Source organism: Apostichopus japonicus, chromosome 4 (assembly GCF_037975245.1).
Source record: "Apostichopus japonicus isolate 1M-3 chromosome 4, ASM3797524v1, whole genome shotgun sequence".
NCBI classification, from domain to species: Eukaryota; Metazoa; Echinodermata; class Holothuroidea; order Aspidochirotida; family Stichopodidae; genus Apostichopus; species Apostichopus japonicus.
In genome coordinates, this window is record NC_092564.1 from 16,572,721 (window position 1) to 16,584,848 (window position 12,128).

The following is a 12,128-nucleotide window of genomic DNA, read 5'->3' on the forward strand; positions in this document are numbered from 1 at the left end:
AAATCATTTTTGGGATGGGAGGGGATGGGAGGGGATGGGAGGGGATGGGAGGGGATGGGAGGGGATGGGAGGGGATGGGAGGGGATGGGAGGGGATGGGAGGGGATGGGAGGGGATGGGAGGGGATGGGAGGGGATGGGAGGGGATGGGAGGGGATGGGAGGGGATGGGAGGGGATGGGATGGGAGGGGATGGGAGGGGATGGGAGGGGATGGGATGGGAGGGGATGGGAGGGGATGGGAGGGGAGGGGATGGGAAGGGATGGGAGGATGGAAGGGGATGGGAGAGGATGGGAGGGGATGGGAGGGGATGGGAGGGGATGGGATGGGAGGATGGAAGGGGGATGGGAGAGGGATGAAGGAGGAGGGGAGGGGAAGGGGATGGAGCTTGATTTGGGAGGAATGCAAAACCTGCTTAACGTTCCTTCTATTTTAAAATGATGACCATCAGCTAGATAACTAGCCAACTATATATTAATTTGATTACATTACTGTACATAATTCAGGCCAGTTTCTTACATACGCATTAGACTCATATGAAAGGTTTGTTACACTCTGGCAGACAAGTGCATCTGATCAGAGTAATTCGTTTTCCTGAGGTATTAAACGTCAGCTGTTATGTCATGTCATTTAGTTTTCATGATGGGGCAACCACACAGAGACCCCTAAAAAAGGTTTGAAATTTGGTGGGGATAGAGGAAGGGAGGGGAGAGGGTTGGCAGTGGGCAGAAGTTCCACAATTGCAGTGAAACAATTGTAGTGGTACCAAGCAAGCCTACATGAAAATCCTTTCTGTGCAAATTATTGAGACAGGCATGAATTCCTCAGTGACTATAAAAGGACCGGTAATGTAAGCAACCAATAGCTTCCAACTATATGCTTTATCGGCTGTAGGTAACTCACACTGTAGTCTGTGCCAATAAATCCCTAGCAGTCTAGTCTTCATAACAATTTCAAATTTGACATGTTTGAAATATGGTTGGCGGGCAAAAGATAATGATCAACAAATAAACTTGTTTTGATAATCTCAAATGTCACCCAGATACTTTAAAAAAACCCAAAAAATATGGTGGTTTCCTGGAATCCCCCTGGAATTAAAAATGACATTATCAATCAACATCATCCATTGTTTGAGACCCCTGCAAGGATAGTTGATCAATCCTAATCTTTCACACATTTAGGAATCATTCAAATGGCATAATGTGATGATCTACAGATGGCTGTTACCAAGGTGTTTAAAAGCTGAGCACTTCTAAGAATCCTGCTGATTAGCAGGTATACCTATCATTTACAGTATCGACATTGAAAATGATGAAGAAATGTAATGCAGGCAGTGCCCCTGGCTGTACAATTGCTGTTTGAGTGATTACAAGATAAAAGCTGCCACAGCAGTGAGCTGTCACATCAGGGACCTGTCACATCAGGGAGCTGTCACAGCAGCTCCCTGTCACAGCAGCTCCCTGGATGAATTGAGGCAACTACATACATCACCTGATGGCTAGAGTTTGAAATTGCCTCCTCCATCCTCAATCTCCATCCTCAACCCCCCTCTCCCTCCCCCTCCCCAACCATTGTCTCTCACATTATTTTGTCACGATATGTTGCTGAACGCCACAACAAGGCAATCTTAATTAGAAGTATAGTGCAGTGTTTTGCATGCATGCCTGTTCTCCCAATTCCACTGATAGGAAAATTTCAAAATAAGCATTATGAAAACTGCTAGGAATTTAGAGAGAGCACTATTACTCAATAGGCTGTTAGTTTTTATATAAATTGGGTATTAATTGAAAGCAACGAAAACCATATTATGTGTGGAACTTACAATTGCTCTCAAGCCTCAGCCTTTGTGGCCTATCGGAACGAGTCAGACCACGCACTTACACACAGTCTTTAACACAACACTTGTGACTTTTATTGGCTTCACAGTTGGCCTCAAATTAGCTAAAATTCTTCATTAACGAGGATCTTAATATTCGCCGGCCTAACTATTCCCTCACATTGAGGTGGGTGCTGAATTAGACAATACATGAGATCTCTCATTTAGAGGAGAAATGATTTAATAAGATTTAATAGTACAGCTACAGTATAGGACAATGATTCTTTAAGTTTTAACAATATTTATGACCATGACCATTTATTTGGTTTTCTAGCAGTTTTAAGGGAAAAACTGATGAGTAGTACAGCTTACACTACCCTGGCAAGTCACATGATACATACTTCTCTATATATTCCTTTGTCCCAAAGGAAACAATGATTTTCCTCAATTAGTGTGATCACATGATTTTAACCTATTTTTTGAAAGTCACATTCTGTGTTACAAAACACATTTGAAGGCTTGTATTAAAAAATTGTTGGCGAATTATGAATAACATTTCCTTGAAGGCCAGAGGAAAGAAACCCCTACATGTAATAACTTTTTGTTCTTTTTTTATTTGCATAAAGTTGAATATTAAATATACATTTTCCATACCTGCTGCATAGTGGAAGGATATAGAACATATCTCAAAAGGCAAACATAATTAAGTTAGCCATCAATCTTCAGTGAAACCAGGCCCTCGATGTTAAACCATTTCGTCTTGAGTGCTACCAACCACAGCCGCGTATATATGAACACAATGTACGAGTAGCAACGTACATATCTCAAACTCTTTTTTTTTTTCAAACTCTTCAAACTTGTCCTATTATTTAGTCCCACTCTGTCCTATACATAAATGCTATGGTTCAACAACCCAGACTTTGCAAACAGGACACTGCACTATTAACAATTAAAACAGAGGTGAAAAGAAAGACAAACACATATATGGTTCCTTCACACCCACAGAGTTCACCAGATGGTGTATATGTATTTTTCTTTCTTTCTTTATCTGTTTTTTTAAAACAAAATTCCATATAAAAACTTTCATAAATGTCTAATGCAATTTCTTTTTTTACTAGGGTTAACAAAAGAAAGATTTATAGTACTAGTTCTTAATATAAGGGGGTAATTTTACTGAAAATACCTTTGCCCTTTATGAAATGATGAACCAAAAAGTTAAACATGCAGTAACAGTAAGGAATGAAGGGAACTGTTGAAACAGTATTATTCTTACAAGACGAATGTCAATCCCTCTCTAGACTCTCTATGAATTTACTAAATCACTCAAAACTTATATAAAAGCCACACTGTCTCTTGCCTGTCTCTTCTATGGATAATGACAGTCAATTTCTGACCCAAAGGTTGTGTGGTTTTAGAGCTCTATTATCTTATGAAATACTCAAGGTACTAATAAGATCTACAGACAGGCCAAATAGTGTGACCTATGACCAAGATGACTATAAGCACAAAATTAATTTTGACCTGTGTTACATTAAAACAAAAATTGGAGGGGGGGGGGGCATCATATATACATATTTCCGGTACGTTACAAGTTTTCGAAGGAATAAATGGTATTGTAGGAAGTTATCCACTGGCATTGCTGTGATGTTTAATTATAAAATTTATAGAACATGATTTGGTTAATGAGTATTTACCATTTGTACTATGGTTTTTACATGACATAATTGTCAAAGTTGTTTTTGAAAAAACATTTTAGAAGTGCCTAACTTTCACAAGTATAATTTAGAAAAAGAACACATACTCCATATCTCTACACCCATCCCCACCCAAACCTACCCCCACCCTTTATTTGTTAAAAAAGATAAAAGAAGAAAATGTAAAACCTATACTGCGGAAATCAAATTAGCAAACAGACCTATTTCCAAAAAAATTCAAATGACCAATTAACTAAAAGTGTCCTTACCCTTGATAATTTGAGATATTTATCCAATATGAGGAACCTTGGGACTCAAGAGAGTTTCAACAGTCAGGATATAGAGCGTTTTTGTCGAGCCCTCCTCTCAAATTCAATCTTTCACTGTTCTCCTTATTCCTCGAGTAACTTTTTTTTGTGTCCAGACAGATAATACACACTGGTGGGTGTTTGTCTATTGAATAAACTTTCTTTACATTTATGCACAAATATGACCGTAAAAATTCCCCGAGAAACAATTTCCTCACAGAACTGACCTGAAGCTCATAAAACCTAATACAAACGTGCTAAAAACAACAACCGAGCTTCACAAAACAACAGGAAAGAGGGCGGTAACGCGAGCAGACAAACAGTGTGATTTACTCTCCACGTACAATGAAAATGCCACCTGGTTAAATAGACCAGACTTTGTGCGTCAATTATTAAAAAACCCATTGAAAGTGATCATCCGATTGCACGGAGTGCATGGCCACGGCTTTGATGTAAAAAGCCTTGAATGGTTTCAATCACTGGTTTACAAGTCTTGTGTTTTTACTAATTAGAGTATGAGCCATGTTTTGAGTATTAAAAGATGTAACCTAATACACTGTCAATTAGCAGCCGTGATGCTATGAAATGTGGTATAGTGATAGGACGGTATTAGCTATGAACATACTGTAGCAATTAGGCAGGTATTCATGAATGGCATAGATTACCAGTTTCTCATGAAGGGGGCATGGTGGAAATAATGGGGCAGAGGAGGAGAGGGAAATGGGGTGAGAGGAGAGACTTTATGGGGTTAAAGGGAAGAGGAACTTAATGTGGGGGAGGGGGACAAAGAAGAGAGGGACTGGATGGGGGTAAAACAGTCAAGCAAGAGGAGTGCTTTGTGTAATATATCATACTAACTTTCACATATCTTCAATCCCAACTCAACATGTGATCCCCTTGCTCCTCCTCCCCAAACACATCCCCCTCCCCCTCCTCCTCCCCCTCCCCATCCCAATATACTTTACATTTGCAATTTTATGCACATGTGTATAACATTTGGAATCTACCACTTCCAAATAAAGATTGGATAATTTATAACAATGTTTTTTTTTAAGACTAGGTAGGAAATCGTCTTAACCAATGGTACTATAAACAATCGGGAAAAGATGGTAAATATTAGGAAATGGGATACTAGCCTTCAGGAAAGGAAAGTCAAAATGTGTGACAGTGCAGAGGAAATCCTTTCACACAGTTACGACCCCGAGTTTGTTATCAGTGCAACAGAAGGTCAGACAACAAAGTCAGGTTCTGGTATTCGCATCTTTCATTGGTATTTTTTGTGTGACACTTCACAAGTTAGCTATAATTGTGCATGTATAGTGTATAGCCCCTCCGAAGGCTTTAAGTGTGCGAAAATGGCCACATGTACTTAATGCTTCGCAACTAAACTTTTCTTGAAAGTTTCATAATCCTCCAAATTGTTTTGAAGCTGTTATAGGGAAAATTGAACAAAAGATGACAACAAAGACATGACAAATATCGTTTTGGGTTAGAGGCAGGTTAAAGCTTAATTAAATCTTTGATTGATAAATGTGTTCTAGGAGACTGCTGAACAAATGTTGTCATCTTAAGGATATATATTTCAGCACAGTGATCTCCAGAAAATTACATCTATAGGGCCTAATTATTCCCTTTTATCCAAGAAGCACTTTTTGAAAATTTCAGAGGCAGTGGATTCAAAGTTTGGGAGTTATATAGACTGCACATGGTTTTAAAAACATTATGGAGACCACTATAAAAGATAATTTGCTAAGAGGTTTTAATGTTCATCTTTTTAAAAAAAATCTGAGATATTTTTAGTATTCTGATACTAAATTCACATATAATGTACTGAATGTAGTTCATTTAAACGAGTCATTTTGCATTTCAAGAAGAAAGTTAAAAGTCAAAAAAATATTGCAAATTTCCAAAGCGCTATGTGCTATTATATATAATATTAAAGTATGTGGGTGATGAAATCAGGATTTATGATGTCAATCAACAACGAATGCATGTGTACACTTGCATTTTTTTGTGAACGCGCAATGCATTATAGCATAAGAGCATTGTTAGCAGGTACGTTTGAAAGCCAAAGTTTATCTCAACTGAATACTTTCCAAGCTATAAATAATATGGCCCCCTCAGCTTTGATAATTATTAAAAACTTGTGCAATTTAATTGCTACTGATACGCTCTCACTTTTTAAGTTTGCTAGCCGCTTAAATCAATAACCAATCAGATAACTAATGAATGATCAATATTAACTTAGATTTATTTATAGTTTGTTACTATCTAACCTGTCCCTATGGCTAATAATGCACACACAACTAGCCATGGGTCAATAATAAAACATTCATCGTCGATAAGTACTACTCTTGTTGTTATTCCTTCTCCGCTCAAGATGTAAAAATCTACAACGGCGATTAATTTCCATGACAACTCTTACATTTGTCACTGATATGATTGAAATTGTATAATGCACGACTTTTAGAGCACACAATTAATTATAATATACCCTAAATTTAAACATCTGAGGCTCATGGATAAAAGTAGCTGTACAACATGTACTGTATAGACAATTAGGTCAGTACCACAGATGCAACAGATACAACATTTGGGGAAACATAAGAACATTTGTTACGGCCTCAAATGAGTTGTTTACAGTGTAATACAAATTTATCAAGGCCAACTGGTTTTTTGAATCCTCATTCCAGGATGCTCATGCAGTTTTGTTCCTGTGAAAGTAACATAACATGGAAGAACTGCCAACCTTGTCCATTTAGTATTAATAATAACCATAGCATTAATATCGGCAACACAGCATACTGTATACTTGAATGGTGAATATCTTGAAAAACCTGAGCAGCTATATAGAATTGAAATATCACCACATCTCAGTGCTTTTATTCTATTTCATAAAAAACATTATCCTTTGGATTGTATTATTTATTGGGATTATGAAGCCCTGGGTAAAAATTGAATGAATTGCTGATCTGTTAATATATTTGAAGATTGATAACTATAGGAATCGATAATTAAACTTCATCATCCACCCCCCTAAAACCCCCACCCCTCACCCAACCCCCAAAACAATCTTTCTTTCTTTTTTCTAGATCTGTAAAGCGTACCTTATCTTCAATGGGGAGATTATCCTCCATTCAGATCCAACAGAGGTAAATGACTGAGGAGAAATACAAAGATGCAAGTCGTGATCACACTGGCATGAGTCATTGTGGGGTGGGAGGGCGGGATGGAAGGGGCGGGGTGGGAGGGCGGGTGGGAGTGGTGGGGCGGGAGTTGTGGGGTGGGAGTTGTGGGTGGGTGTCGGTGAGGGAAAGGGGTGCTAAACTAGAAGCATTAACAGGACAAGAATGATGCTCAAATGCAAATTTAAAGCTAGCGACGAACGACTGATAATTCTATAGTCTGTGGCAATAATATATCACTTAACAATTTCCATGAAAAAAACAAATTCATATACTGTAGATGAGATTTCTACTGACATGTCATGCACTATGACTCAAAAAGTGATCCCAAAGTTGCCAAAGGAAGGGAATTGAATGGTTTCGCACATCAGGGTTTCTTCCCACAAATAGTTTAAGAACGTCATTCATGAATACCCATTTGTGACCCAGGTTTAAGAAACCCAGACAGACCAATAACATTCCTTTAACAAAGAAGATATATTCTACCAAGGTGTTGGCTGTGAAAGGAGAAATGACCATGCGTGATGGTTTCTGTGACAACTACACTATTTGTCTATCACAATAAAATCCATAATTGGGACTTAATCTTGAAATATAAAAATTATCCTAGATTGTAGTACTGTATAACCTTTATTCACCAAAACAGAAAAGATAATCCTAGGATTTGTAATACACACTCACACACATCAAGACACTGTTAATAGACGTGTATAGAGATGACATGAAATTTAAATATTTAAAAACTGTTTTTCACTTATACTGTACTTAATCCCAAATATATATCCATGTCAATACAGAATACCATGAAGATCATTTCTTACCTAAGCACGCTCCCGATTGAAAACAAGAACCTTTCTATCCTCTTAGAGCTTCGAAAACAGTTCCTGCCCTATGTTATAACGACAAGGTAAACTGATTAAATTTTCAGACAATCTTTTAACAAATAATTCATATCTTTTTTCTTTTTTTTTCAATTTTGAACTTTGAAATGAAGAACTCTACTGGAAGGATTAAAGTACAAGTTTACTGGCTATCTTACTAATGGAATAGAAAACAATTTTGTTTACATTCAAATTTACACTCTAAACTACCACATTCAATTTTTTCCATACTATATACCAAAAGACAATTCGAAAAGCAAACACAACAGCTTCTGTACACAGTCAAATTTTTATCTTTGGTTAAATATTGAAGATTAACTTAAAGGGGTACATATTTACATAAATGCTTATAGAAAAATAAAATAGAAGCTAGGGTTATGTTTGGTTGTATGTACATTTGTCTCTTCAGTTCAATATTTACTGTAAATTAAATGGAATGCATTTATCACTTTTTAGGGTGGTCTTGGGTAGGGGTCCAGATCCCCACCTCTGGGGCACAGCTGGCAAACTTTTTGTGAATGATGGTCTTAACAACTTAAAGGGGTCAAAAAAGGGGTCAAAAAGGGGTCAAAGAGGGTGAAATCTTCTGTCACCAGCCTAACAATCAAAACTACACTATGAAATGTTTCCAGAAAGGAAATGAGGGCGGTATTGAAGAAGTAAGCATGCATAGACTCTGGATGTGTGCCCTGATTAATTCGCAGATGACATCGCAAGGGTCCTACCGTTACAGTGTAAAATTGTTACAGGGGTTCGTGCTCGTAATGCGTAACGTTGGCATGTAATATATACAGTTTTGAGTAGCCGAATGAGAACTTGATCTTTTCAGAATACATAAAAATATGAATGTTCCTCATACGTTGCCTTGGAAGCAGATTTTTCCATTTATACTTCCACTTTTGTGTTTATTTAAAGCCACCTTATGTTACACCTATGAACATAATGGTACTAACCAAAGCTTCAGGTATATACATGGACTATTGTATAGGGGTTAACAATTTCCGTATCAAACAAAACATAATTTAACATGTTAAGACATGTTTACGACATAATATTATCAACATTTATTAATTTAATAGTACCAAGTACAATTTTAATGTTCCTTTCATAATTTTATTCTACCTGTTTTGAGAAATGACAGTCTAACCGTCACTGGCCAAAGGATTTGTACTGGCAATGAAGTCTTTGGCTTTGAGAACATCGTTTCGGTATGTTGTCGTGTCTAACCAATCTAACTGCAATAGTAATTACCGACTTTGCGATCCACATTAAAGTCAATGCCGACTTTGCAATCCACATTCACCATAACAATTTTGCAAGGTTGGTAAGAGTGACTCCAGTTTTTTTTTTGTGACAAGAAAGATAATGGCCTCAGCTTGTATGACTATGACAGTATGAGCTATCAAGCTTCTTTTATTCCAGTCTATCACGTTTCTGTGATACAGACTTTTCTTCCACCAAGGCGGTTTATTTTTCGGTACCTGATGAGCAGAGTAATTCTAATTGAACGACACTGTACACATGTCATATTGTCAGGCACTACATACAGATAACAGAGCTGGTAAACACAGTATGCTACACCGTCAAATATTCAGTACTGTATCATAAGTTCCATTGGTGAAATGAGAAGTGCAAAGTGCTTTTTTACTTTAGTCCTATTGTCTATAGTAGGCCAAATTTATGCAAAACATGTTACTTAGGAACACTTTGTTGCCTAGGGTATTTGACGTATCCGCTGGTTTAACTCTTTTAATTAACCAAACGAACACCCAAAACGAAACACATGAGAACGGGCTTATATATATACGTCTTTATTCTAAATGAGTAAATGCCGAACTGAATCTGAGGTGATACATATTTGTGTATATACCATATGATAAATGATATGTAAGCAGACATTCCAACTCACAGGCATTTAGCGTGTGACACACACATTTCCAGCCCTTCACACGCTCACACGCTATGTGTACTTTATCACACGCAATCCACAAACAATCTCCGAAAAACCGTCCTGAAAGATGCTAAGAAGACTACATACCTCTACAATACAAAGCAACTTTGAGTACTTACACTTACAAGACTAGTGCGTTTGCCATGGTGGTGGTGGAAAACGCTGGGTGGGAGAGGTGTTGGTACTAGGGATTGAGAAGTGCTCTTCAATTTCCGATATAAATGTTCAATTATGTTAGCAAGTGATTACTTTCATCGATTCAAGAAAAGTCTTTGTTGCGAATTTTCATGCTTGTTGAGTTCAATAATATATATGATGAAATTCTCAATATAAAATTACTCTGAGAAACTGAAAAAGAATGCACCATTTTGCATCTAGGCAGTCAAAAATACAAAAAAATTTCCAATGGGGAGGGGGAGATCCCCTCACCTTAGACCCCTCTCCCACTGCCGCTGATCACACTTATAAATTTTCCTCAATGTTTTAAAGTCTGATGTAAGTCATAAGGTCAGCGGACAGACCAACAGGTGGTTTCGAAGAAGGCCGTGGCTATTCCTACGACTAGTTGTAACAATTATTTATATACTATTCTTACGACTTTGGCAAATTCAAGCGCAGTTACGTAAATAAAGCAAATGCGCATGAAGTAGGGGTAACCCTAACCCTTACCCTAAACACTAACCTAACCCTAACCTTAACCCTAACCGGAAATAATTGTTACTCCTGGTCGTAAAAATATTACTCCTAGTCGTAAAAATAGCTATGTTATAGCAACTGCGCATGCGTATTTATAAATTATTCTTACGATTAGTGGTAAAAATAGCCACTTTGTTCGAAGAACCTGGGAATTCTACATCAGAATATACAAACTTTATCAATGTACTAGGCTACAGTATTCATATTCCAACTATCAAAATATAGCGATTAAAAATTAAGCTGATCTTCAAAAAGGTTTACCATGGCATTAATTACTACCAATACATTATAAAATAGCTAGGTACTGGTAGCCTTCTAACCCGAACTAATGACAATATTAGTAATAGGTCCTAGAAGTAGAACTAGGCCTAGCCTATAACTTATTTATAGCCCCTAGTCCTTACTGACGTTCGCAGTGACCGTTTTGTCTAGTGACAGTGTAATAAAGTAATTAATTCTTACTATTGTTCCAGTGGTTTTTTTCTCCAAACTATGTGAGATGAATGTTTGGAATATTTACAAAATATCCTTCTTCGAGTTCTGTCTCCTGGTTCCTGAAACTGAAACTAGTTTTTCCAAGTACCAGGATAACCAACGAAGTTAACCTTCGTCCTTTCGTTGAAAAAATTAAGCCAAATAGCTATAACACTAAGTAAAAGTGAATGTAACCTTGGTGCGTCGCCTCGTTTCTCAATCACAATATGGTAGTGTGCAATGTCTTTAGTATCATACACATGGCAGGCATTTCATACATGTGCCTTTTATCATTACAGACGTTCATCGTCGCAAACATAAGTTCGATGCAGACGGTACACGAGGAGACAAGTTCCCAGGTAAGTACGCTTACACTGTAACCACGGTACCGTTCCCCCAGGGACCATGCAGAGCCGTCGGTGCAGAGCGGAAATTTCGAGCAAAGCTCGGAGAAGAAGGGGAGGATTATAGTTACAAATCGATGCATATGTCTATTTTTCAATATTTGAGATTGAAATAATCACCAGATTAGAAAACGCTCTTCAGGTACTGCTTGCGAACGTGCGTATAGCGCCTATACGGTCAGCTGTATAATATTCATCCCCTCTGGAATGAGTAATTACAGGTATAACGAGGAAGAAACAATTAGAGAATGAAATGTATACGTTTGGAAGGATGACTTTATAATAATTTAAATCTAAGCACCTGAGATCATTCATCTCTTTTTCAGGATCTTTGGACGATGAACTGACAAACGACCTTTAGTGAAAATGCAACTGAATGCACTGTGCAAACAGTTTTTGGCCCTGGGTACCGCGGAAAATGAGATATTATTACACAGAGTAAATTAAAGCAGCTGAGTAATTCCTCTTTCTGACGGAAACGTATTTATATATGTGCTTCAAAATTGCTAGCAGGGACCAAGAACCGTCTGAAAAAGCTGCCGCTTGAGTGAAAATGTATAATATTTTCCAGTCGGTCTCAAAAAAAAAGTTAAGTCTCAAGTTCAGTCTACTGTTCACCCCCTTAATTGAGAGACATGTTTGCCAGGTTTTTAGTGACTGAATTCTCTTTGAAGATTTAATTATTAGAACGGTTAACCGGTCGCGAATTCTAGCCGAAATCT

At 37.6% G+C, this 12,128-nt stretch overlaps 1 protein-coding gene across 5 annotated transcripts in view; it reads right to left on the reverse strand.

The window, feature by feature from the left end:
* LOC139966611 (coronin-2B-like) overlaps positions 1-11,273 on the reverse strand; it is a 46,980-nt gene extending 35,707 nt beyond the window's left edge. Inside the window, exons 1-2 of one of the 5 annotated variants that reach the window (XM_071969824.1) lie at positions 10,991-11,273; positions 6,923-6,975 (exon numbers count right to left, since the gene is read on the reverse strand). In XM_071969824.1, the coding sequence (XP_071825925.1) occupies positions 6,923-6,952 (30 nt within the window). In that variant the 5' untranslated portion in view covers positions 6,953-6,975; positions 10,991-11,273. Of the gene's footprint in view, positions 1-2,467; positions 2,611-3,776; positions 4,152-6,922; positions 6,976-7,821; positions 7,919-10,990 lie in introns of those variants that run through there. The other 4 variants (XM_071969822.1, XM_071969829.1, XM_071969828.1 and 1 more) reach the window with 4 other exon arrangements.
* Between the last annotated feature and the right edge of the window lie 855 nt (positions 11,274-12,128).